The 27,796-nt window shown below is 38.7% G+C and overlaps 1 protein-coding gene across 2 annotated transcripts in view; it reads left to right on the plus strand.

Annotated features, from left to right (window-relative positions):
- The window catches only part of LOC122075097 (probable ubiquitin-like-specific protease 2B), a 50,041-nt gene extending 25,070 nt beyond the window's left edge, over positions 1-24,971 (plus strand). For both annotated transcript variants that reach the window (XM_042639996.1, XM_042639997.1), the window contains exons 12-15: positions 3,550-3,640; positions 7,264-7,383; positions 13,013-13,444; positions 24,062-24,971. In XM_042639996.1, coding sequence (XP_042495930.1) covers positions 3,550-3,640; positions 7,264-7,383; positions 13,013-13,444; positions 24,062-24,694 — 1,276 coding nt within the window. In that variant the 3' untranslated portion in view covers positions 24,695-24,971. The remainder of the gene's footprint in view (positions 1-3,549; positions 3,641-7,263; positions 7,384-13,012; positions 13,445-24,061) is intronic.
- The last annotated feature ends 2,825 nt before the right edge of the window (positions 24,972-27,796 follow it).

The raw sequence follows: 27,796 nt of genomic DNA on the forward strand, positions 1-27,796 counted from the left end.
ACTCCTCTGCCTTCCAGCGTCAAAGAGGAAGAAGTCTACGGGCTACGGCTGTAAAAAAAAAAAAAAAAAAAAAAAGAAGGGAAAACTACATGATTACCCACTTTTGGGTTTTCATTTACAACATTATCCATTATATGTTTCAGTTAACAAAAATACATAAAATTGGGTTTGAGTTTACAAAAATACCCAAAACAGTGCCCTTCCCTCACCACTTACTTTTTTTGACGTTTTTACCCCCTTCTCTCTCTCTCTCTCGACACAGCACACATGGTTCGGCACTTCCTTCCATTATGCCCTACGGAGGGAAACTTGAACAGCTCGAGGGAGGGATATTATGAAAATCGGATGCTGGAGAGGAGAACAGACAACAATGGTCACCAATTTTATTTCTATCGATTTATGTTTGTTTGTGTATGCTCCCTTGCAAATTCTTGCCCCGCCACAATTCCATTGACGATGCTTTGTTCGGTCCATGGATCTTTTCATCATCTTCATCAGCATCAATTCAACTTTCTCTATAACTTTTCATACTTTGGAAAACCCAATTGAGTGGGGGTCCTGGCATTTTCTTTAGTTCATATACAGAAACCATGAAAATACAAACATAGAGAGAGAGAGATGGTGAAATTTTGGCACCCACCAGCTATTGAGGAAACTCCCAACTACCATTTTGAGGAAGAACTGAAACGTGACTGCTACGTTCACCTTTCACTCTCCAGCTCCCAGAATCTTGTTCTCTGATGGATTGCTCACCAATTTCAAAATTCCCTTGCCGAGCTAGGGTTATAGGACTCCTGGTTTCATTTGCTTTGCTCAATCTGTCTCTCTCTACTCCATCTTGATCATCTTTCGATATTGGTTTTCTCAGTATGGAAGAACAAAATCATGCTCTACCATTATATATATATATATATATATTGGATGAATAATAAGTAAAACTACCAGTATCTTATTCTCCTTCTTCTATCCACATCAATGGCGAGCCTTCAGGTTCCGCTCCCTTCTCCTCATCGTTTGAGTTCTGGTGGGAAGAAGAAAACCATAATGATCAGAGTAGCCATATGAGCTTCAACAACGGCAGACGGGTATTTCTTATCATATGAACATGTCGATCCGATGTAGCATCGACCGAGATGAAGGACAATGCTTGGTCTTGCATAGCCATGCTAATTCCATAACGCAATCATTTAATTGTGGAAGAAATTTTATCACATACCATAACAAAGGACAAAGGCGTGTCGGTAGGGAGGATGGTCACAAGGAAGGGAGAGGCGGGGGTTGGGTAGCAAGGATGGCCGGGTAGAGTTGTAGGGACAGAGGGGTGCCCGGGTGGGAAGGCAAGGATAGGTTCAAGGGTAAAAATGTATTAAAATGTAGGCGAGGGAGGGAGAGACGTTGTTTTGGGTAGTTTTGTAAACCCAAACTTGATTGTGTAATTTTGTTGACCGAAACATAAGATGGGTAATTTTGTAAAAGAAAACCCAAAAATGGGTAATCATGTAATTTTCCCAAAATATTATATCTTAAATGTCAAAATCTGATATTTTATATCTAACTCACTTTTGTGTATGCACCCTTTGATCGCCTAGGTGCCGCCTACCTAGGCTCCAAGGCATCAAGGCTCCTTATCGCTGCCTAGTGATGTAAGACTAGATCACGTAGGACCTAATCCCAGATAGGATCTAAAATTCTGGCTGAAATAGAGTAGATTTCGATTACTCACAAACCACAACTCAAATGGAGCTGAACTTTGGATTGGATGGAGATCCTAGATAAAGGAACAAACCATCAAAATCTGAACAAATTCTGCTGGCTGAATTGAGAGATATGATATCTACATGAATTAGGAAACTTTTGACCACTCTTCAGAAATTAGGGTTCCTGGCTTCGGATGATCCTCAAAATTGGAGTGAAGATCCCTTGTAAGATGTATAGGTATCCTTCAAAGATGAGCTCGAACTGTGGGCTGGTTTAGGGGATTTGATGTAGGTTACCAATTAGGAAACAATTGGAAGATTTGGGAAAACTCCAAGTACAGCCTTCTGTTGGACTCAAGCTGCTGGTTGAGTGGCCTCCTTGATGTGGAGAACAAACCCTCCAAGGGGATTTTGAAGATGGCTGCTGGTTGGGGAGATCTGGCCTTGGTCGATCTCTCTCTAAACCCTGACAATAGTGATCAATCCTGGAACCTATGGGTGAACTTCAATCTGAACTTGGTGGCTGGTCTTGGATTTTCAATCAGGCTTCTAAGCACACTCAAATTGCTCTCTCACAAAGGCTAAACAGAAAATAAAGAAGGAAAATTGAAATCAATGACGGGGTTGAGAAAGGGGAAGAAGAAGGTTAGGTTTTGGGCATCTCACCTAGGGCATCTCACCCAACTACATCCCACAGCAATCTTTTTTTTGGTCACATTCAAAGTCTCATTTTCATTATGATCGATGGGGCTTTAAATAGCTTTATATTGCTTAGACAGAAAGAAATAACAAAAAAGAAATTAAGGGATTGACTTAACTTCCTAAACTGACTTAAGAAATAAACTTCTAAATACTTACCCTTACATATAAAAGGAAACTACTAACTACTTTGTCAACATATAAAAAAGAAGGTAATTACTTAACCACTAAGCTAACAAAATAGGAAATAAATCTCTAGGACCCAAAAAAAGGGGACAAGTCTTCTAGCAACTCATCACTCCTTGTGCCTTGCTGTCCAAGACATCAAAACAGTATGGGAAGATAGAAACTATCATTTGCAGCATCTCATCCAAGCCAGCTGTCAATATTGGACCCCAAGGTACCGTTCACGTGAGCAGTACCTGCATGAACAGTAACAGAAGGTTCGTGAACAGTACCTGCCTGAACACTAACAGCAGGTTTGTGGACCCGATTGGAGAAAAATAAGGCTGGTTCGATGGCTGAAACTGAACCAGAACTGGGTCACCATTGAACTCTCCTTTTGACAGATTGATCTACATCACCTGGGATCGCCTTGGCACCATGACAACTATGATCAATGCTTTCACCAGCTAGAGACTCCGTCTTTGAGGGAGATTCAACTACAGTATTTGGTTGGATTTTTCATCTCAGGTCTGGTAGGACGCAGAACTATGGTTCCACAATTAACAGTCCATAGGGTGGAATCAAATCCGAACTTGCCCTAGATTTGATGGAAAGAGAGATTGCTGTTTTGGATGGATGGTTTGATTCAAAAAAAAGTTTGTCGATTATCACTTAAGCTGTTATTCTTCTAATTATGGACTCTGTGACAATGACAGGGCTATTTTCATTTTCTGGCTGTACCCATGTGTTGGTCACTGAAAGTCCTGTCTACACTACTAGAAACTTCACGTTTCTCTTTTAATTTTTCAGCCATAGTAAGAACGGTGTCTTGCGGTTGTTGTTTAAGTTATTGCCCGCAGGAAGAATGTAATTTCATGTCAAATTTTTTCTGGGGTTGTTTTGTAGGTTATGGATATTCCAGTTTGTTTTTAAGTGTGATAATTTTTGTTCACTCATGAATTTTCACTTCTTTACATTGGAAGGACAGTTACCTATTGGAAGAGTGGAAAGAGAAGAAAAAAGAGTCATCGGAAGATGTTTCAACAAAATTCTCTAATTTGCGGTTTGTGCCCTTAGAGGTATCTAATTACTGTCCTTCTAGTGTCATTTCTTTTGGGTTTTTGTGGAGACAGTCATGTGTCTGTTACTGATTATCATAATCTGTTTCCCCCATTTTTTACTACTTTTCTTCTTCATTGATAACACCAACTCTTTGCCCCCCCCTTTTTCTTTTGGGGGCAGGGGAATAATGGCCATGACTGTTTTCGGTATTGAAGTGAAAGATCAAGTTCTATTACATATTTTAATCATGTTTCATCATGTTTGTTGTTGGATCCAATTCAAAATTGGTAATGAGCCCCTAGAAGGGGACAGAATAAAGAAGGTGAAAATAATACACCTTTCTGGACAGTTCCCTTCATTGAAAATATTTATGTAATAAAAAATGAGTTGTTTCATGTATATCCAATTGCATGTTATTTATCCATGTACCATTTCTAATGTGCTTTGGGAAAGGGGAATTCATGCCTTCGGTGCTGGAAGGATTTCTGTCTTTCTCAGCTATTTCTGCCACATCCACTTGGTGAAATGATTTTGTCATTCTGAGCATAGGCAGTTTGGGTCTTGTACCAAGTATGACCTCTGATAGAGCCTATTGGAGAGCAGTGATCTATGTAACCGACCCCATTTAGCTGAGATTCTCCTGACTTGCTGGGCTGTGCCTCTTTCATTTTTCATTTTTCATCTCATTTTCTATCCCCTTCTCTTCATCCCCCTATGATATTTCGTTTGGATCCATGTAGCCAACCCCATTAAGTTGGGATAAGGCTGAGTTTGATGTTGTTGTAAGTACTTTCTAGGGGGGTGTAGTATGCATCATTACATTACTACGTGTCAAATTTATTGACCCGTCTCAACTCTATGCCCTAGTATGTGTGAGGCTTTTCATGTTTCATCAGCAGTCCAAGTACTTATAAAAGAGTTGACTTCTTCAAAGTAATTCAAAGAATCTTCAAAGTTCTATATTGATATGCGGCAATGTAAATGAATACATCAATAATACGATGATGCGGTCAGCATGTCCACTTAGTCCGAGCGCCAGCACATAGAGCTATGTGAGGACCTTCATTTTGTGTAAGGTGCTTTGCCCTAAGGTTGGGGTGGCAGGGATGACAAGTCTGTAACAGTGATTCAGTAAACTGAACTACTGAAGTTGGCAGAGAATGTGGGTGTGCACAAATAAGAATGCAACTGGCATTAGTAACATGTTGCATTTTTAGTGAAACTAAAGTTTCTGAGGAACTGTGGGGTAATTTGACAGTTTTGGAAAAAAGAGAGAAATTTTCATGGATAATGTTTGATCTGATAATTTTCCACCTAGGGTATCATTTCCATCCTTTTTATATGCAGATGGAGAATTGGCATGGATAAAAAGTCACCAGAGTGCTGAGATTTTTTATTTCTTCAGTGAATTTTCATGATTGTAAAAATGGAACTGGGCATTCCTTCTTTATTTGCTTTGGATATGGACGTCAATCCCTGCAAGAGAGAGAAGAAATTGAAGGAGAGAAAAGACTTTGGATCAGTGTTTACGGCTTCTGAGTCTTGACATGAGCCTTAAGTCCCATAAACTCAGAAAAAAATATGGGAAAAAAAAATTATGACATCTGTCTCTTGGAGCGATGTATTCATTATCCACTGGTATCATGGATACAATTATATGGTTGATATAAAGAGCACCTTTGTCTTGTCTGTAATTGAGGCCAAATTATCTAGATAGCATTCATAATCTACATTAACATCTTTACTTCAATTTTGATCTCTAAAATTTACAAATTGTGATGGTCAAATGTTGATCCAAACCTTTTTAATTTTAAGTGTGTCATTTGCATGCTACTGCTCTGCTCTGCTCTGCTCTGCTCTGATTCAGAGAAGGACAAGGTCCCACACAGCATTTCCACTCAGATCTTCTAAATATTTATATATTGGTTTTTTTATCTGAGATATGTTGATAGCTTAGATGTTTTGATTTGATGTAATTAAAAGAAACCTTTTTCCTGGCAATCGTGGAGGAAGAATAGTCTGCTATTATTTTTTTACTTTCATGGCTATTCTGTGACCATCCCTCTAAATAAATGCAAATAATCAAAGATCATTCATGCACACGGACATAACTATTGAGAATGTGAACGAACAGATGCATTGTGGCTGAAGTTTGATAAATAACAATTATGATTTTCTAAGAATAATAAAAGCAAACACTCAGCTATCTGGTGCAGAGCTTGATAAACAAATGAAATGTCACTATGGCAGCTGGATTGTAAGAATTTTAACATAAAAGAAACTGCTTTAGAAATAGAAGTATTGTTTATTTAGTCTTAGCCTATGCTTTTCAGTAGGGATGTGCTGACTAGAGGCACTAGACAGACACAAGTGAAACCCTATGATGTATGCTATTAGCTAAGGATATGATTTCCATTGATGAGCCTAAGTAAATGCCAAGTTATAATCCAGGAGGTTAGGAAAAGTCTAACCAGAATGGGTTAGAGTACAATATGCTCATTTTTGTTATCCTGGTTCATTCATGAATAATGAGAACATATTTGAAGAAGATAATTCCGAGAGTACTAGAGTATGGTGGAGAAAAGCTTATGTAGTCTGATTGGTGCTTCACATTGGAAGTAGAAAGTAAATTTTTTTCTATGGCTACAGAACCAGCAATGCCATGTGTTGCTAAGTGCAGGAAGAAACAACAATAAACAACAACAACAACAACAAAGACTTACCCCAACTTAATGGGGTCGGCTATGCAGGAAGAAACAACATAAACATAAAATGAGCATAGCTGATATGATTTTAACATGTATGATTGGAAAGACTAGTAATGCTGGAGTTAGAAATGAATAATTGAAGGTATCCTCAGAGTTTATAAATGGATGAGAATGAGGAATGATTGATTGAGATGATTTTAAACATGAGGGATAGAGTACCATTGAAATTTGTGAGGAGTGATATCGTTCAAGTTGGGGGTGGTAAAAGGACAAGGGAAGGGCCATAAATCAATAAATCACAAATTTTGAAGTGGTAAAAAAGGGATGAATTATTACTCACTAACAGCAGCTATGGTATTAAATGGAATAGGCTATCTAATCCCAGTAGTCGCTATAAGGTTTAGTTGAGTTGAGTTGATTCAAGTGGTAGTTCTAAATATCATAAACGGATTTAGCTCTGGTTGCTGTGCACACTGGAACCACATAACTCACTGGGGATTCAATACTGTTACCAATAATAGCACAGGTTAGGTGCCAATTATGGGAAATGGCAACTCTATTTTTCCAATGTTGATGTGTGTTGAGCACGTGAGTGGGTAGAGGAAGACTATAAAGGTGGAGACTGAGATATAGATTAACTTACATGCACCATTATGGAGTATGGGCTGGCCCCCTTCTTCATTGAAGCATATTGGCTTGCACCATTATTTGGTTGAATCAGGTGGGTCCCTGGACCACCACATCAAATGAATTACGTGCTCCACAATTCTTACAAAGTCTTGTATAATCTAGTTTTACTTTATGGTAAGCAATGTTATTCTTGTTGATATTGATTAGAACTACTACTAGTTGTGGTGAACATCATTTTCTTATTTTAACAAAGAGTGCAGCTTTGTTATGTTCCTCACTTTTTTTTTTTAAATATTTTTCAGCTGCCACAGCAGGAAAATTCATTTGATTGTGGCCTGTTCTTGCTGCACTATGTGGAATTGTTTTTGGAAGAAGCTCCAGTTGACTTCAGCCCTTTCAAGATCACGAAATTCTCCCCCTTTGTAAGTGATCTTCTCCTTTTGCACCGTGCACAAGAATTTTGTGATTTTTTTTTTAATCATTACCATATGGAAAGGTTGCAATTACATGCAGAAACCCATGTCCTGTGGGGTGTGAACCAGTTTCTATTGACACTTTGAATTGATTTTATTTCACATTTCTTTTATTTCTATAACTTGTTAACATATTTGCCAATGTTTTGTGCTTAACTTAAAATATGATCCTTTTATCATTGTACAAACCATTTTTCCATGTCAAAATATTTTGGCTAAATATGACGGCCCTGAAGCACATTTATTTTCTCATCTCTTCATCTCCCCCCCCCCCCCAAAATTCTGTGTGGGCTCTTTATTTTTATTTTTTATTTTTATGGATCCACGTAGCCGATCCCATTAAGTTGGGATAAGGCTGAGTTTTTTGTTGTTGTTGTTGACAGCTCTGCAGCACTTGATGTAAGCCATCTTCTGAACTTTGGCCCTCTAATGCATATTTATGTAGGTTACTCTAGAAAAGGCCAGTTGGCAAGGCTTAGAGGTGGTGATGATGAGGAAAAAATTGGCTGAACTTTGGTCTTATCAATGTCATGTTTTTCCTATTCAATAAATCAGATTTTGTTTCAAACTACGTACTGTGTTTCGAGTGCCAATTTTCAGAAAATGGACTGGAGAATAAGAAGTTTGGGAAACAACCTCTCTGTGAAGTGGGGTAAGGCTGCATACATTATGAACCTCCTCAAACCCACAATGGCGGGAGCCTCGTGCGCTGGCTACGCCCTTTAAAAAAAACTGGGGAATATGAAGTCACAGGATAATTGATAGAAGCACAACCAGAATGAATTCAGAAATAATACAAGAAGTTGTTGATTAAATCAGTCTGAATGAATTTTATATCAATTGCATGGAAGGATCGTTAATGAACATTGCGGATAATTCTTTGCTAAATATTGCATCCATACTGTCAACCACTTGATATCTAGAGGCTTCTGTCTTTTGAATGTTTGCTTTTGTTGCTTGGGTTCTGCTGAATCTGTTTCATGCCTCTTAACGTACTGATTCTTATGACGTTTGGTCCTTGATGGGATTGGTATGAACTGGATTATGCCATACTCTTTTCCTCCACTATTGTGGGACCTGGAATACCAGAGATTTCTAGGATGGTTAAGAGAAAATGGTCTTTATTCCTGCTGTGGTATTTTCAGTTACCAATTAGAATTGAGGGAAGGTAATAACAGGTTTTTAAGAATAATATTCCCGATTAAAAAAATTGGGAAATAAACTAACTAAATGTGGGAGATCGATGGAAGCTGTAGTGGAGACAACATAGGGAAGTTAGATCCTAAGATATAGGATCCGGAACTGTCATTCGATGGGAGGAACAGGAAGGAATAGAAAGCCATTGATGAATGTTGAAGATAGAAGGTTTAAAAAAAAAGTTTACCTAGAAGATGTGATCGATGGGGAAAAAAAGAAGTGAGAAGACTTTTGAGTGCTGTCCAAGGAAGCGTAAGGGGAGAAAGAGGATAGACAAGAAAGAAGAGGGAGAATCCTCTTACCCATTGAATTAAGAAGCAAGGTTCAAAGTTTCGGTTTCAAGTCAAGTTTCAACCTGGCACAAAACCAAAATATTTCATGTTTCTATCAAAACCAGGCTGAAACCTGGTGAGTTTCGACTGTAGGTTTTGACTGCTGATTCCGAGGCCAAAATGCCAAATTAGATCCCAAAGCTTCTGGAACCTGTACATTGTAAAAGAAAAAAACACACCTAAACTAAAAATGGTAGTTTGGATTTAGACGCTAGCATAGTTGTCTAAGCAGCAAGGCGCCTAGGTGTTATTTTTTATTTTCCCACTTTTCTACAATATTTAGATGCTACATATACCTTATATCATAAAAAAATCAACATTAAGCCACATTAAGTCATCAAAAATCAATATTAAGTCGCATTAAGTCATAAAAAAATTAACACTTAGAGAAATGTTCTTGTTCTCTAATAAGTTTGACTGGTCAAATGATTTTATTTTTACATGAGACTTTTTGTATTAGGTAGAGCATACAACTAGCTTTCCAACAAGTCTAAGATTACTTAAATCTAAGTTGTAATGACAAAGTTATGTTCCGGTCAAACTTATTTAAAATGCGCAAATGCTGTTAAAATCTCCTGAATGAAAATAATTTTATGGACATAAAAAAAAAAAAAGATTATTTTACCGCACTTTTGTTCTTTAACAATGTTTTAACATGATAAGATTTATAAAATTTTCAAAATTGAGAAAAACCGAAGCACTTGAAAGTTAAAAATCACCTCAACAACAAAAAATCCTTTTTTTTTTTGGATTGGGGGTTTGACTTTTTTTCCTTTTGGGATTTCATTTTTAAACTATTTTTATTGGATTCAAATAGGTTGTTTTTGCTTGTTTACGTAACTGAATGAATAATAAGTGTTGTGCTTTGCAGTAAGGCGATAGTCACCCTGATCCCAACTAGGCCGCCTAGGTGTCGCCTACTCGAAATTTAGTACTATAGCACAAATAATTTAATTGACAATTAAAAATATGCATCAAGAATGTATGAACATAAAATTAGAAACCATTTCATAATTATCAAATATTATACATGGTTCATTACAAACTTTCTGAAGAGTGAAGAATACTAGCAAGTTACATTGGACCTGTCTACCCATCTTAGATTCCTACTACTGCATCAAGTTCTGGGTAGGATCAAAACCACTAGTAGATCGTTGTTGCTACTAAAACAAGTTTTTCTTCGACTGTATCTAAATGCTGGCCATGTCATAGTATGTCGGAAGAAACGCTCAAGGTCCTCCAAAACGGCTTTATAAATGGCATAGTCTACAAATATGAGGTACTCTAACTTAGGGTATTTCCCCCCCTATTTTTCTGATTTTTTCTATAATTTTCAAAATAAGTTTTAAAATTCAAAAATTAAAATAATTAATTTTCAAACATAAAGAACCCAACGGTGTCTTAACATATATTAAATTTAGCTCTAACCACTAAAGTAGTAACCGTATTTTTTTTTCAAAAAATTGTGACAAGAAAAATCAAATTTTTTTCTTCTAGAAATTTAAAAATAAATAAATCCGACTCAGCGAAGTCGCAGATTGGCCTATGATAAGGGTGTCAATTCGTCGATCTGGGCCGGTTTCTATGGAGCCTGATTGGTCCAGCTGACTTTCATATTTTAATACTTATATCCAAGGTTCACGGTATCGGGTTTCGACCAGGTTTTGACCTCTGGGGAGATCGAAATTTCGGTGGAAACCTGGGTTTGAGGATACCAGAGAATTTTTTTCAGTATGGTGGAAACTTAGGTTTCAACTCCCAAATAGTGTTTTTTTTGTCTGATTTTTTGTGTACAGCCTATTTGAAACATTTCTAACACATTCACATCATTAGTTTCATAAAAAAAACACATAAAGTCTTACTTATGTGGTGAACCAAAGGTTCTATAATCATTAAGCTGACTTGTTGGCTTAAATTCTGAAACTTTACTACATAATGACTATATATAGTTTACAATCTACATCAAAACATAAGACATAATCCAAATGATCCAAAATAGATAAAAATATTATATCATCAACAATTATCTATCAACATTGAACAGTGGTGACTCAATTACTCAACACTCGAAAGTAGTGACTAAATTCCAAGTAGAGTGTCTAGGCGGTTCCATCCAAGTAGCGACTCACTACCCTCAAGGCATGCATGTTATCTTTTCTAACATTATTTAGTAAGCTATATATACCTTATATCATAAAAAATCAACATTAAGCCACATCAAGTCATTAAAATCAACATTTAGCCACGTCAAATCATAAAAAAATCAACATTTGGAGAAATGCTTTTGTTCTATAATAAGTTTGACTGGTCAAATGATTTTTATTTTTACATGAGACTTTTTGTATTAGGTATAACATAAAACCAGCTTTCCAACAAGTCTAAGATTACTTAAATCTGAGTTGTAATGACATAGTTATGCTCCAGTCAAATTTATTTTAAAGTGCGCGAATGCTGTTAAAATCGCCTGAATGAAAATAATTTTAGGGATATTAAAACAAAAGATTATTTTACCGAACTTTTGGTTTTTAACAATGCTTTAACATTATAGGATTTATAAAATTTTCATAATTGAGAAAAACCCCAGCATTTAAAAGTTGAAAATCGCCCCTATAACGAAAATCCAGTTTTTGTTCTTGGACTGGGGGGGGTTGACTTTTTATCCTTTAGGAATTTTATTTTTAAACTATTTTTATTGGATTCAAATTGGGGGTATTTCCATGTTTATGAATAATATCTTAAGTAAATGTTATAACAAATATAAAAAAAAAAAAAACATTTAATTAAAAGATATTTGGCATAAATAAGTGCAAAAAAATGAAAATATCCACTGTTTCCCCAAGTTTCCCACACTTGGGAGAAAAAATGCAAGAGAGAAGGTCAAAATTTCCCATGTTTCGACCACCAGGTCAAAACATGTGATTTTCTAAAATCCCCTAAGGTTTTGTTTCGACCTGGGTCAATACCTACGAAACATGTGAAATTTCGCATGTTTTGCTCGAGTTCTCGAACAATATTTCGCATGTTTCGCTCGAGTTCTTGAACCATGCTTATATCAATCACCATTCCATTAAAAAATCACACTTTAATCAGGTCGGTCGGGCAACTGTCGGCCCCCTCTTGTGGACTAAGAATGATCGAAAATAATCGGTCTGGTCCCAAGCCCAACACATTTATTATTCAATTAGGTCGGTTCTTGGCTTTGATCAGTCAAGACAGGTCAGTCCTACTGGTGCAGGACTAGAATTGACACCCCTAGCCTATGGTGTCTAACTTATAGAAAATTGAAGGCCGACCACGAAGTATTTACCCCTTTTTTGCAAAAAATCATTTTTGAAAAAAGTGATACCTTCAATTTTGAATCTTGCAGGAAAAAAAAAAAAAAGCCACAAAGATATGGGACTGATTTGGTAAAAAATACAAAAATTGAGGTTTTCTAGAAGTTTTCCTCTTTTGGAGTTGAAACTGTGGAAACTAGTGAAATGGGTTATTTGGACCCATTTTGATTGAAACCATGCATCTTATAAAAAATGTTTGAACCGTTTTGGCTAAACCTGATACATGGTCAAATTTCGCCAAAATTTCGAAATTTTGACCGGAACTTGTTAAGACCCAGGTATTTATTGCATTTCTTTCAAAACCAAAACATTTTGGTCATTTCAAACATTGGAGAAAACATATATCTAGTGTTAGAAGAGACTGGAGGCTTTTCTATTTTTTCCTGATTTGTGTCTCTGTGCGTCTGTAACTTCCTGTCAATTGACTTTTGCATAGGCTGACTTTGGGGCTTTGTTAGTCGGAGTGGCTTGTTAATAAAATATTTTTTGCCTTACCAAAAAAGACAAGTGGATATCTCTGCCAGGAGAACAGTATGCATTTTCGATATTTGCTGATAAAGCTGAAAAATGAACAGGAATAGCAACATTCAATTTAATGCTTGGTAGTTGGTACAGGCTACTTTGATGCTGCATTTTAGCTTTTAAGTGGATTGACAATGTTCTTTCTCAATTGCTACTATTTAATCCTAAAGATATGTTTCTCTTTCTATTCAGCTTAGCATGGATTGGTTTCCACCTGCTGAGGCATCGTTCAAGCGTTCACTTATCTCAAAATTAATTTATGAAATCCTTAAAGAGTATTCTCAAAAAGTTCTTCAGCTTCCTTCTGGTGACAAGCAAAGTTCCTCTGAGTTTCGAGAAGATGATAATGAAAATGAAAATGGAGTGGAAATTCTTTCAGAGGAGCTCAGTAATGCAAAAATATGTCAGAATGACCCTTCTTCCACTGCTGAACAAGGAATAGAAATCAAACCTTTGCCTAGATCTCCTAGGGAGCTTCTCCAATGCAGCAGAGATTCAGGATTGGTTTATAGGGAATTTTTTACTCCAGGGTCCACTGCAGCATCGTCTCCTGATGGTCACTACAGACCTTTTGATGCAATGACATCTTTTCACCAATTGAAGTCTGCAATGTCACCTTTAGAGGTATCTACTTTTTCATCATATTTCCAGTAATAGGTAGCTATTTCGTATTTAGTGGTGAAATATCATGTAATATTTTGGAATGTCAGCATGGTTATTAATTGGAGTGAGAGTGCAAAAAGGCTCCAAGTTTTTAGTTCGAGTTAGTGATGCAGGATTGCTTATGTGGACTGGCCCGAATCGGATATAAAAACCCAGACCAAGAACCAGATCCAGATTTGGTTGGGTCTAGTAAGATATATTAGATATTTATTTTCTTTATTAGGATGATATTGTAATGTTCTATTATATTTTATCTTGTTTTATACGGTATAGTACATTGTAAAACCCTTGCTTAGTTTCCTTATTAGTTTCATAGCTTGATAATAGTTTCTTTTTGTAGGAGACTTTTTTTTCTTTAAATATGCCTTGTAACCCAACTCATTGGATAGAATTGGATAGAATTGAATAGAATGAAAAGTTGAGTTGAAATCTCATGGTGGTGAATGTGGTGTGAGGGCCTTCTTCCTTCCCTTTGTTCTCTATCCTCCCCTAGTCTCCTTTATTTCTTTCTCTTTTATGTTACTTAAATCTTCTCCCCCAGATCCTGCAGCCAGCAGTCCCAATAGTCCAACAGAGTCAGAGTTATTCTCTTTCATGTCTTCTTCATGCTCTCTCCTGTTCCGGGTGTAAGCCATTATCCTACGGCGATTCAAACCCTAGGGCCCCTTTCCCAAATGACCCCCTTGCAATGACATAGCATCTCTGGTATGGAAGCTGTTTTGTTACCATCGCCACATAGCAGTTGGAGAGCTCGATTTTGACTCCTTCCATTCAGTCTGGGCTATTATTGTTGACGATGTATAATCACTAGTCCTCCTCGCTATCGACTTCTCCCTGAAACCTTAGGACCTGCTGAAGCATATTGAGGTAGTTTCTATCCTTATTGAGTTGCTGGTCTCTGCCTCTGGTTTGTTGAGAGGTAGGACCGTAGGAGACGATCGCTAACCCCCCCCCCGATATTTCTAATTCGTTATGTTGTTATTACCTTTATACCCCCATTCCCTTATTTATTTCATAATTCCTTCCCTTTCGTTAGTTTCCAATATACCCCTCCTTTTTCATTATTCTATTTAATCCTTTATATATATTTATTCCCCAAAAACGCCCTTAGCTTTAAACTTAATATCTGTTTGTCCTTTGTTTATCTAATACCAGTCTACTTCTTCCCTAATGCTGTAAATTCTGTGTCCCATTGCTTCTTTATTTACCATTAACACCTTAGGAATTCTGTTTTATTGCAAGATTGCCACCCTATTTACCCATATATCTATTTAGAGCTTGGGTGGGCCCATAGCAACCCCAACTTTAGGGTTTCGACCACAGGTTTACCTCAGTAGTTACCTACTTAGGCTCAGTTTTGGTCCTGCTGAAAGGATAGTTTTCTGTTTCTAAAATAATGGCATTTTGGTAGAAACTGTTATTGGGTATAGTGTTACTCCATCAAGAAATTCTAGCTGATATGTGCTATTAAATATAATACAAGTTGGTTGCCATGTATGATAACTGTGCAATGCTGTTGGCCCTCATCTCTGAATCCATCCTGTCTGCAATTGAAGTTCTTGTTGGCTGATGCATGACAGGTGATTAAGATTTGGTTCTCAAAGCCACTGACATGGACTCACTGGTCCCATAGTCCACCAGAACCACTACTATCTCTGACCCACCTGACAGAAGGGAGCTAAATTAGCTAATTCAATGATCCTCCTGCTGAACTTTCAATTCCCACCAGTTGTGTACTTTCTAAAAGTATGGAACACTTTTCTATTACTACTCCGAGAAATTTAAACATGAGAACTTTTTTTCATTAATAAAACCTGAGCTAGGTACGTATCCTACAAGCTAGCTGCAGTCTTGTTTTTAATAATAATCATAAGCTTCTGAGAGGATTCGTTAATCAACCAAAACTTGCAATAGAGTCCTTAATTACCCAATGGCAGAAGAAGGATGCAAGCTCGAAGGACTTGGACAAGATATTCTTCTCTTGGCTAATAAAGTACTATCTATCTAGTTAAGCTGAATTGCCTTGTGTTTTCATTCAATAATTAAAAACTAGATAAATAAATACAGAATTACACATTCATGTCAACTGCTTAACCTATTAATATTAACATCCCAACACCCCAACACCCCAACACCTCGGGATATTCTTTGCCATTGCCGGAGCAGGGGACTATTTTCTTTACTTTGTGCATTGTATTTCTCAGTACTGAGGGGATTATTAATAATTTGTGTTCATAAGTTTCTGCATTGTGTATAGCTCGTAGTGGGTGTCACTATTATATGTGTGATATCTACTTATCAGAAAGAAAATACCCTCGACACTGGCCCACTTGTTGATAGTTGATAAATTTCTTTTGTAATTTTTCATATTGGTCCAAGGACTGTCATAAAGAGAATCCTACTGTGAGGAGGAATGTGAAACCCACATGGCCTCTTGGGTTTTTCTGACATGTTGACCGGATCCAAGTTTCAGGTCTGACCCATAAATAAAATCACCTCTGACACTACAAAGTAAACTCCTGTGACATCAATATCGACCTCTCCTCTCTCTCGCCTTTCCCAGAAGGTTTTCCTCAAGGCCAGGCTGCTCCCTTTCTCTCTCTTACCCTTCCTTCTCCCTCTCGCATCGTCTCCCTCATCCTCCACTGTCTCCTTCCTCCTCCTCTCTCTTTCTTTTATTCTTTATCCTCTCCCTTTCACCCTATCTCTTCTTCTTCCTAGCGAGGGGATGACACCTCCCATCTCTCCTGTTACCTCCTCCCCTGCTGCTTCCCTTGTCCCTCCCTCTCCCTTTGGGAGAAGCCCGGAATTCTTATTTCAAACACACCATCTCCCCCCTCCCAACCGAAGGCCTCCCTCTCCATATCATCCCTCCCTCCAAGCTTGGATATTCTTGATTACCAAATGCCCAAAAGGTATCCTGGACTCTAAAGCTTCTTGCTGGAAGAACTCTTCTCATTCGTCACTTCCTGGGCTGACATCCTCCTTTCCATTTGGTCAAGCTCTCCTTGCTCAAGTAATGGAGGCATGTTGAAACTGTTGACACCTATCTTCTGGATTCTGGCTTCTTGATGTTCGGGTTCTCTGATGAACAAGATAAGGTTCATAACCTGGAAGAAGTCCCTGGCTGGTTGGTCAAAAGCCTATCTTCCTCCAACCTTGGCAGTGACATCTTCTACTCAACCATGTTGACTGCTCGACCATTCCCCTATGGGTCACTTTGCCAAGGCTCCCCCTGCATTTTTGGTGCTCTGAAGGCCTATGTTCAGTGGGTTCGGTTCTAGGCACCCCGTTATGCTATGATGCCAGGACCAATTGAGAGGATCGCTTGGCTTATACCAGAATCTGCGTTGAAGTGTTAGCTTCCTAACCTCTCCCCTCCATCTCTATTCAGGAAGGCAATGAGTTTAGTTTCCAATAGCTTGTTCGCTACGACTAGAGACCTCCCCAGTGCCAATCACGCAATGTTTTTGGACATGACTCTGCCGTATGCTTGCCAAAGGCCCAGTCTCTAAGTCCCATGGAGATGTGCCTGTTGACCCCATTGGCCCCATTCATCATAAAGATTGATCGATCATGTTTGTTGATAATAGAGGACTTCCTTTCCGGCCTCCGACGAGAGGCAGGGGGAAAATCAGGTGGTGCAATTGCCACCGTACTCATACTACGGAAGCTCCAAAGGATCTGCTAGTCCAAGATGCTTTACCTCCTGGGAAAAATAGGTTCTCGATCTTGGAGTCTACTGGGGAAGATATCGATGAGCATCTCTCCTCTACCCATACCTCTAAAAAGCTATCCCCTCTGGTCCTTCTCATCTTGAACATGCTTCGGTCGATGGCTCCTCAGACTCAAACTTCCTCGAGAGAAGAATCTTCAAACTCTTCCAGATCTTCCAGCTCTGGCACTCGATCCTCGTCTCCTCAAAGTGAGGCTTCATCAGGTATACTTTCGCCCTTTACGCAGAAGTTGATCGAGGGTTCTCAAAGGCTCCATGGCATCCCTGATATGGTTACGCTTCGGTTGGCTTTTTTCCTTCGACTGTTGCGTTGGAGGTAGGACCCACCTTGGATTCTCTGGACACTTCCCTTATCACGAAATACTTGGCCTAGTCGAACCTCTCCTCCCCTGGCCCACCCACTTTGCTTGCCATTTCTCCAACCCATACAATATCGCCTCACCCTAATGGGCCTTCCAACCCTCTCCAGGCCTATTCCATTATCTGAAACCCAATTATCTTCTCATCCTCTTTGGCCCATCTCTCCCTTTGATCACGGGTCCAGGTACCCACCTGCCCAGATCTGAACCTTCTTCCTTACGCGCTAACAAATCCAAAGCAAAACAAATTTCAGCCAACACCAAGAAAACCTATAACTCTAACCCCAAGTCTCTGCCCACTCCTCTCAGTCACCTGGATCCTCCTAAACCTGCCTCTTCCCCCTGCTTATCAGCATCGTTATAGGTCCTGACCTTTCTCTAGTTTGCCTGGCTCCTCTATGCAGCAATTGTTGCATCCCTCAAACTTGGCCTGATGTCCCAGGGCCTTTTTTGGAATCTCAGGGGTCCAAACTCCCCTTAGAAATATGTTGTTGTTCGGCTTCTCATTAAGGATCTTCGCCCTGCCTTTCGTTATTTACTTGAAACGCATGTGAAAGAGCCATCTACTGCTCGAATTGCCTCCGTTATTGCCCCTGGTTGGAACTTCATTACCAACCATTCCAATCATCCAAACGGTCGTATTCAATTCCTCTGGGATCAGACTAAACTCTTTGTCTCTCTTTTATCTTCTACCCCCCAGCTCCTTCACCTCTCTGTTTCGGATTCTGCCTGCAGCTTTCTCTCTCTCTCTCTCTCTCTCTCTCTCTCAGCCATATATGCCTCCAATAATATGGGTGACAGAGATGTCATTTGGAATGATTTTCGCCATATTGTTGGTCAGATTGGATCTCATCCCTAGGGGATAAGTGGGGACTTCAATGTTGTTCGATTTAGCCATGGTAGATATCTTTTAATGAATGCATTGATGATATTGTTGTTGATTATCTTAGATGGTCTGGTATCAACTACACTAGGAATGATAAAAGATCAGGTGACGCCCGTATTGCTTGTAAGTTGGACAGAGTGTTAGTGAATGAAACCTGGCTTTCTTCCTTCCCTTCTTCCCGTGCCGTCTTCAAGTCCCTAGTCATAAACCACAGCCCCATATCCCTCTTAATCCAACCCTACATTTCCTTTGGGCCTAAACCCTTTAAATTTTTTGACATGTGGTCCAGCCATCCTAACTTCCATTCCATTGTTAAGGAAGCTTGGCTCAAGCCTGTCCAAGCTTTCTCCACCCCCTTATTGCTTTGGCTAGAAAAATCTGGAATGTGAAGGAAGGTTTGGAATACTAACTCCTTTGAGAATATCTCTTCTCAAGTTATTGATTGCAGAAATAAGCTTGCTTCCATCCAGATTCAACTCCGGACTGATCATTTGAATCTCTCCCTGGCTGATGAGGAAAAGATTGAATCGGCAAACTTCTCCTCTTCTTGCTTAAAAGAAAGTTTTTTGAGACAGAAGGCTAGGATTAATTGGCTGGAGTTGGGAGATTCCAATTCGGCTTATTTTCACTGTTCTTTGAAAGCTAGAAACAACTTCAATTCCCTCCCAATGCACACCAACTTGGATGGCATCCAAGTCTTTAAAGTTATGAGATAAAAGCTATTGCAGTTGACTATTTCAAGAACTTGTTCAATCCGAGAACTTCGCCGGCTTGCCCCATTCTAGATGGCCTTATAAACATATTCATCCTTGGAAATATGGCTAATTTGCTTTTGGCTATACCCTCTGCAGATGAAATTGAAGTTGCTATTCTATCTCACAAGGCAAGCAGAGCCCGTGGTCCTAATGGTTTCAGTATGGGATTTTTTCCTGTTCTTAGGATATCATCAAAGAAGATTTGATCAAAGCAATCAAGAGCTTCTTCAATCCTAATCAGATCAGAGGAAATTAGTCGCACCTTCCTTTGCCTCATCCCTAAGAAAGGAGAAAATTCTATGAATGACTTTAGGCCAATCTCTTTATGCAACCCCCTGTACAAGTTCATTGCCAAGATTCTTGCCAATAGAATAAAGCTTGTGATTGATTCCCTTATTAGTGACAACCAGTTGGCTTTCATTCCTGGCAGAAGTATTGGAGACACATCCTCCTCTGTCATGAGACCGTCAAAGGCTTGATAGAAAATCTCACTCCTCTAATGCTCTCATGAAGATTGACATTCATAAGGCTTTTGATTCGGTGAGATGGGATTTTATTTCCTCAATCTTGATCAAGATGGGATTCCCGTTGGTGTTTGCTAATTGGATCTACCACTATGTTGCTTCCCCTCACTTCTCGGTTTGGTTAATGGAAGTCCGGCTAGATACTTTCCTCCTCCTTGGGAATTCACCAGGGATGCCCCCTATCCCCTAATTTATTATGTCTGTCAATGGAAGTTCTCTCCAAAAGTTTGCAAATTGCTATTGATCAATACCTCATATCTCCCATTCCAAAGTGCAAGGCCTTCAAGATTACTCACCTTGCTTTTGCATGTGATTTGATGATCTTCTCCAAAGCAAATGCTTCATCCCTAGACACCATTATGCAATACTTGAACCAATTTTCCTCCATGCCAAGCCTCCACATCAACCTTGCCAAATCTCTCCTCTTCTTGGTTGGTGTCTTTGATGATTTTAAGGCCTCTTTGCTTGAGAAGACGGTATTTGCCATCATCAAGGCCTCTTTGCTTGAGAAGACTGTATTTGCCCTTGGCCATCTTCTGGTTCAATACCTTGGACTATCCCTCATTCTTGCGAGGCTCTCTGCCTGCCACTGCATTCCCATGCTTGACCTTATTAAAAGCGTCTCCAACTTTGGAAAGGAAAGCTCCTTTCCTTTGTAGGCTGATTATAGCTCATTCAATAAGTCCTTCAAGCCTCCTACATATATTGGTCTGGCATTTACGGCTTGCCTTAGTCCATCATCTCCAGGCTTGAATCCATTTTTGCCTCGTTCCTTTGGAAAGGAAGTAATTGCTCATTCATCTGGCCTCTATGTTGGGTGGTTGTTTGTACTCCTAAAGCTGAAGGGGCCTTGGGTTTGAGACTATCAAGGACGTCAACTCGGCTGGTATTATCAAGTTGATTTGGAAATTGGTCTCAAAATAGAAAAGTATCTGGGTTGATTGCACTTACTCAAGCATCCTTTAGTTGGACTCTTTTTGGACTGTTCGAATCTCTATTGTTGCGTCATAGGTGCGGCGCAAGATCATCGCTATTAGGCCATCCATATCTAGGGCTATCTCCTCTCAGATTGTTAATGGGGCCTCCACTTATCTCTAGCTTGATTCTTAGCATCCCAAGGGAGTTCTATCCCTTATCCTTAGTGTGAGGTCATCTATAGTTATGGATTGCCTAAGCATGCCCTTGTTGCTGACATTTTATCTTCTGGTATTTGGACCCCTCCGGCGTCCTCCTCAGCCCAACTTTCCGATATATGGAACTCTTTGCCTGTCATCCCTAGAGTTTGACAACAAAGGCATGATACTATCCGCTGGTCCCTTCCTCGTCGGGGCTTTTCAGTGCTAGGGCTGCTTGAGACTTTGTCAGGGTTCATGGCCCTCCCTCCCCTTGGCACAAGCTTAATTGGTTCAAGCATCACATCCATCGGCAAAGTTTTACAGCCTAGCGTGTGTTCACCAAGTGCCTGCCCACGCAAGCTTTTCTCATCCAAAGAAGAATCCCTACCTCTTCTTTGTGCTATCTCTGTGGTGTTGAGTTGGAGGACATTGCTCATCTCTTTTTCGCCTGCTTCGTTTCCACCTCTATTTGGAAAGGTGTGCTTGCCAAATGTTGGCCTTCTAGCAGGAAAATACTTCCCTTTTGAGAGAGAGTGGATCTAGATGGATATGACATTTCAGGGGAAGACTATTTGTGATATTGTGGGTAAGCTTGCTTTTAGTGCTACCATAAATCAAATCTGGATGGAGAGAAATCATAGGAAATGGACCTCCAACTCTCAGCCTCTTGGAAAGATTTGGGGCTCTATCTGCTTTGATGTCAAAGCCAAGATTTCAAAAGTTTTATCCTCTTGTAGTCTCTCCCCAATAAATTGTCACATTGTTGCTTCTTGGGATCTACCTAGCTCTGTGCTTAGGAACCCAACCTCTCTTTGAGGATTGGTTCTTGTTTTTGTTTTCCCTCCTCCTCCTCCTCCCTAGGGGTTGTATGCATTTCTTCTTCTTTGGTGATGAATTATTTATTCACAGAAAAAAAAAAAAAAAAAAAAAAAAAAGAGTACAAGTAGACAAGTTCAAGTGTTACAAGTAGTCAAGTATAAGCGTACAAAAGGTTAAAATACCTCTATGAAACCCTTCCAACTCTATGTAAATACCACAGAATTTTGGAAAGGCTTGAAACCTTTGGGGGGAAAAGGGCATACTTAAGTTTGAATCTTCCATAAATCTTGCTCAAATGCGGCAAATCGTCGTCGTAGATGTGTTGTAGTAGCTCCCAACACTTTGTTCCACCAAGAAAATATGGGTGGTCTGGCCAAAAATACCAAATATGGGTTGGAGTTTTTCCCCTCTAAGAGGAGAAACCATACGAAACTCACAATATGGGTCGAAATTGCCACCCCTTCCAATCGAAATAGTGCTTTTATATGCACTGTTTTGCTCCGAAACTGACTGGAAACCGAAATTTCAGCTGAAATGCCAAATTTTTGGTTGAAACCTTGCATTCCTCCTGAGTTAACCGAGTTTCATTTCAACCTTCGTGGAAACCTAAAGATGTTGCAACGTCTTGATGGTTTTGACTGAGATTTCAAGCCATGGTCGAGTGAGCCTCTTTTTAGGTCTTACCTACCACCAACTCGAATTTATTGAACCCATCAGCGGACAATAGATCTTTATTCTATAGTTGATCGATAGCTTATCAGCAAAGTTGTTTTTTAAGTTGCCTAAAAAGTGGTCCACACACTTTTCTCCCCTAAAATCATTATATGCCTTGGTTTCCTCCGTCATAAGGAAATACGACACATGCTTTTATGCTCATAATGAGCCTACTCTTCAGGCATAAACATACACACATGCACGAAGTCTATTCATTGCACTTGTTCATGCCATCTTAAGTTCACCTATGCTTAACAAAGCGGCAATGTGGAATTAACAAAGCTAGCACACGTGGGTTTCACATCCAGATGGTCCATTCCTTCATGGCCCTCTGCCCAATGCCAAATCTTCTCAAAACATTTATTTGGCCAACATGCCTGGCATATTGCTTCATATTTCTTCCTAACCTGTGTCAAATCCTTGGATGTGTTGCCCACAAAAAAAAAATGCTCTGCAAGTTCTCAAGTATATTTAAGTTCATTAATAGAAAAGATGATACCAACCTAATAGAAAGAATTTATAGATTATTGAGTGGAAATAACTCACAAGATTCGGAGGATTATCCAGGGACCAATGATACAAATGTATGTTATGCACTTCCTGCTTATTGAACCGGTGCATAATTTTGTGAATACTTTTCTGACAAACCAGCTAATAATAGATTTGGAATTGGAACTACAATCATGTAAAAGACAAGTTAAGAACTCTCTAGGGAAGGATGACCGACAGAATATCTGGACTGATTGATTCTCTTTGTAATTTTATAAATTCAGTTTAAGAGTTTCAGATCACCTGTATAACTTGTCATGTTCTCTGCTCAAGGCTATTATGTTTCTATATCTATGTTAAATTGAAGCACTGGGCCATTTATAAAATTCCTTTAATCTTATAAAAGGGGATCTTCTTTCACTAAAATATGTGAAGTTATCCCAGAAGATCCTTCCGATATTTTGATGGATCTCATGGAAAACCATCTGATATCTGAATTTCTTGCTTATTCTTCCCTGATTATGGTTTGGTAACAGGAAGATTCAGAAACTGGTGAGCAGTTTGTGTACTCTCCAGCAGCAGGTTGTCAACAACTGGCAGGATTGAAAGCTTGTATCAAGTATTTAAGTTAATCAATAGACAAATGATGCCAACATAATAGGAGAAGTAAGAATTTATAGATTATTGAGCAGGGAAAACTCACAAGAATGGGAGGACTATCCAGGGGCACATGTTACAGATGTATGTTATGCACTTGCTGCTTGTTACCATAGATGCATAATTTTGTAAATACTCGGTTGACACTGCCGATAATAGATACGGAATTGGAACTACAACCATGTAAAAGACAAGTTTAGAACTGCCTCTAGGGAAGGACGACCGGCAGAGTATGAAGACTGATTGATTCTCTTTATAATTTTACAAATTCAATGAAGAGTTTTAGATCACCTGTATAACTTGTCATTTTCTCTGCTCAGTGCTATTAAGTTTCTATTTCTATGTTGAATTGAAGCACTGGGCCATTTATAAATTTCCTCTAGTCTTAAAAAAGGGGATCTTCTTTCTCTAAAATATGTGAAGTTAGCCCAGAAGATCCTTACGATATTTTGATGGAACTCATGGAAAACCATCCGATATCTGAATTTCTTGCTTGTTCTTTCCTGTTTATGGTTTGGTAACAGGAAGATTCAGAGACTGGTGAGCAGTTTGTGTACTCTCCATCAGCAGATTGTCAACCACTGGCTGGATTGACAAAAGAAGCTTGTAAAACATCTTCACCTTCCTCCAAAGAGTGTGAACAATTCGAGATGCTTTTGAACCCAAAAGTATCCATTCAACTGGATGAACACAGGGATGGGGACATATTCCGTAACCCCTCAGATTGTGGATCACCTAGTTCACCAGGAGGGGCTGATGAGCATGACCCAATAAAGGATGTGGTGTCTCCAAATCTCCAAAATTCCCAGAAGTTGAGCCAAGCATCACCACAAAAAGTTGAGTGTATCACACAATGCCCTGCTTCACCTCCCAGAGGAAATTTAGAAAGACATGTTGTTGAAGATTCTCAAGAGGTGGATGGTCAGAGTTTGGAAAGCGATATTGTTGAAGATTCACTGGAGTTGAATAGACTGGCTAATAGCAATGAAACTGATGATCCTCTTCGCTCCTACCCAGAAAATGCTGGCTCACCCCATAATGAGGCTGACTTCACAAAAGATATGGATGTTGAAATCAATGATGTGCCACTTAGCAGTGATTCTGTGTTGGAACCATTCAAGGAGCCAGTTACAAAACGCCCAAGGCTTATATCTTAACAAGAAGCACAATGGAAGGGACTGCATTTGACTAGAGGTCGTGTTCCTTGGCTAACCATTCGGGATTTTGCATCTTACTCAGTATTAATCTGTTAGATTGTGAATATCTGCTGCGTCTGTACATCGACTGTGTTATTTGGGGAGTTGATCAAGGGACAGATAGATGGGGTAAATGGGTGTATGGATACATCAGGTCCGTTTCTGGTATAATTTCTTGTAAAAGAAAATCGCATTTGTCGCTCCGGGATGTCTGTAAATATATCAGGTTTTCTTCGCAGGTGTTCCTGTTATTGTTTCGTGGCTTGCTGCTTAAATCATGTCGAGGCAGCCCTGCATTGCTTTGATTAACTAACCACTCTGGCAAACCCTAAAATGAAATCAGTGGGTATGTTGGATGGATTCCCATCCTATTGGATGGATGAGCAAATATGCTGCTGGTGGCATTGTGATCCTTAATTGTTATTGTAACCAGGTTTTGTCTGGGCTGAGCTGAGGAGTTGAATCACAAATGTGTGCCTACACATATGACCCAACCCGGCCTTGGATGAGATGAGAAAACAACAAGAGCTGCTGATGTGTCATAATCATATTGGTGGACGAAAAATATTGAGAATTTGGTCTGACCAGATTGAATTTTTACTCTTGGGTCAAGTGGAGGTCCTTGTCAAAAGAAAGTGGTCTAAATCATATCAGAAACTTCTGCTTAGGCCTTCGGGGATTGATAGGGCAAGCTTAAGGGTCCATTATCAAGATTGCATCTCCTGCTCTGCTCAACGGAATCCGGGAGTTGAACATGTTTGTTTTACCTTGGAATGCCAAGTGGATTGCAAAATTCCATGCAGGCAAGCACGGTTCGTCACACCCTTCATGTTTAGAAGAAAAGAACCCGTCTGCTTGTGTCTCTATGCCCAGGCATGCAGGAAAGGAATGAAAAGATGGCACTGCCCCTGCCTAAATGCCTCTATGCAGCCTTTCATTGGCATGTATGCTGACACAGTGGCCAAGCAAGTTGACAAGGTTCTTGTAAAAGGGTTGACTGAGGAGACTGGTCTCCAAAGGTGACGATGGAAAAAACCTATTATAAACATAGGGTCACGAGGGGTTTTGCAAATATTATTCATCATAAACAAGAACCCATAATAAGTTTTGGGGTTTCAGGATCTTCTTCCACCGCCCATTATGACAGTGCAAAACCTAGCACTGTCAATCTCCATGGTCACCTTTCTAACCTCAATGGTCAGTCCTCTCCCACTTTTTACGAACCTAATGGGTATGTATTCTTGAAATATATTCTAGGTCTAGAGCTTATTCTGAAACATGACCTGGTTCTCCTCTATTTTCTAGTTTTCAGATTGTGTTCTAAATCTAGAATTTGTTCCAACATATACCAAACAGCGAGTTGAAAAATGCTTTAAAATGGAAATGTTTTATCAGTGATTTTGATGGGTAGAGCAATGTTAATTACGAGACAGTATTTTTTTTTGGTAACTATTATTAACACATTAATTTAGTAAAACGATTATATTCTACCGATAAATATGCCGGATGATTAAATGCACACAAATATACCCTTTGATACCTTTGCAAGTAGCTACTTTTAGATTCCTAAACATTTCACAAACCCAAACCATTTTAAGTGTATGTGTGCGTTTTGAAGGAGAAAAAGAGTTGTGCAAGAGTTGACCTCTATTTACTCACATCCAGACTAATGTTTGAGCAATTTGAGGGGGAAAGTGATGGCCTCGGTTTCTCGACAAACCGCATGTTAAATTTAGCAGCATATTCCAACAAATTCTTCTAAGATATAAACATAATGGATTGATAAAGATGCCATGGATTTTATCCAACTCTAGCTCAACAGCTATGGTGGGAGAATTTTAGGCTTCGTTTGGTTGCAATGGAAATTTAAAGGGAAGGGAAGTGAAATTTTCATATTTTAAAAAGAAATGTTTATAATCATTACCCTATATGATTGTATACTGTATTCTATGGTGGGAGAATTTTAGGCTTCGTTTGGTTGCAATGGAAATTTAAAGGGAAGGGAAGTGAAATTTTCATATTTTAAAAAGAAATGTTTATAATCATTACCCTATATGATTGTATACTGTATTCTATGGTGGGAGAATTTTAGGCTTCGTTTGGTTGCAATGGAAATTTAAAGGGAAGGGAAGTGAAATTTTCATATTTTAAAAAGAAATGTTTATAATCATTACCCTATATGATTGTATACTGTATATGTTACTTAATTTTTTTAACCATATTTAATAATGATAGATTTTACATGTAATTTTTATTTTACATATTATAGCGACGGGTGTTGGATACAAAGTAAAGTGAAATTTTATAATCAAATTTAGCATGATTTGAAGTTAATGTTAAAGTCACATGGGTAATGATTACATATATTTCTTTTTAAGTATGAAAATTTCTCTTCTTTTCCCTTTAATTCCTCTTACAACCAAACATAGCATTGGCAATTTTGCTTTATAATAGATGAAGAAAATCTAACCACTTAACCTCAATCACAAAAGTCCAAAATTCCCTTATGATATTATTCATAAAATCTTATCCAACCATTAGAATTCATTTAACCATTAGATCTAATAGATTGAGAGATGGCAAAATTATATAGATCCACTAGATAAAAAAATTAATTACAAGATAGATTGATTTAAAAAAAATATATGTAAATACAAACTAGTGGATCTAAAAAAAATTAATAAATCAATCTATCTTGTAACTAATTTTTATTATCTAATAGATCTAGGTAATTGCCCCTTAAGAGATTCTCCCTTCATCGAGAGAAAACTTTCACCCTAAAGAAAAAAACTTGGTCTGAAATTTTTAGATGATACTTCGTCTGCAATTCTGATCTCGTACAATTCCGTGCAATACCACCTTCAGGGGGTGACACGTGTATTGATACCAATGCAATGATCTAGATTTGATTTAAATGCCTCTTCACTGATTTAATGTTTTATTAGTTGTACCAAATCTGGACCATTGTATTAGTATCAATACACGTGTCACCGCCTGAAGGTGGTATTGCATGGAATTGTACGAGATCGGAATTGCAGACGATTTCAACCCGAAATTTTTAGA

This window comes from Macadamia integrifolia, chromosome 4 (genome assembly GCF_013358625.1).
Source record: "Macadamia integrifolia cultivar HAES 741 chromosome 4, SCU_Mint_v3, whole genome shotgun sequence".
Lineage (NCBI taxonomy): Eukaryota > Viridiplantae > Streptophyta > Magnoliopsida > Proteales > Proteaceae > Macadamia > Macadamia integrifolia.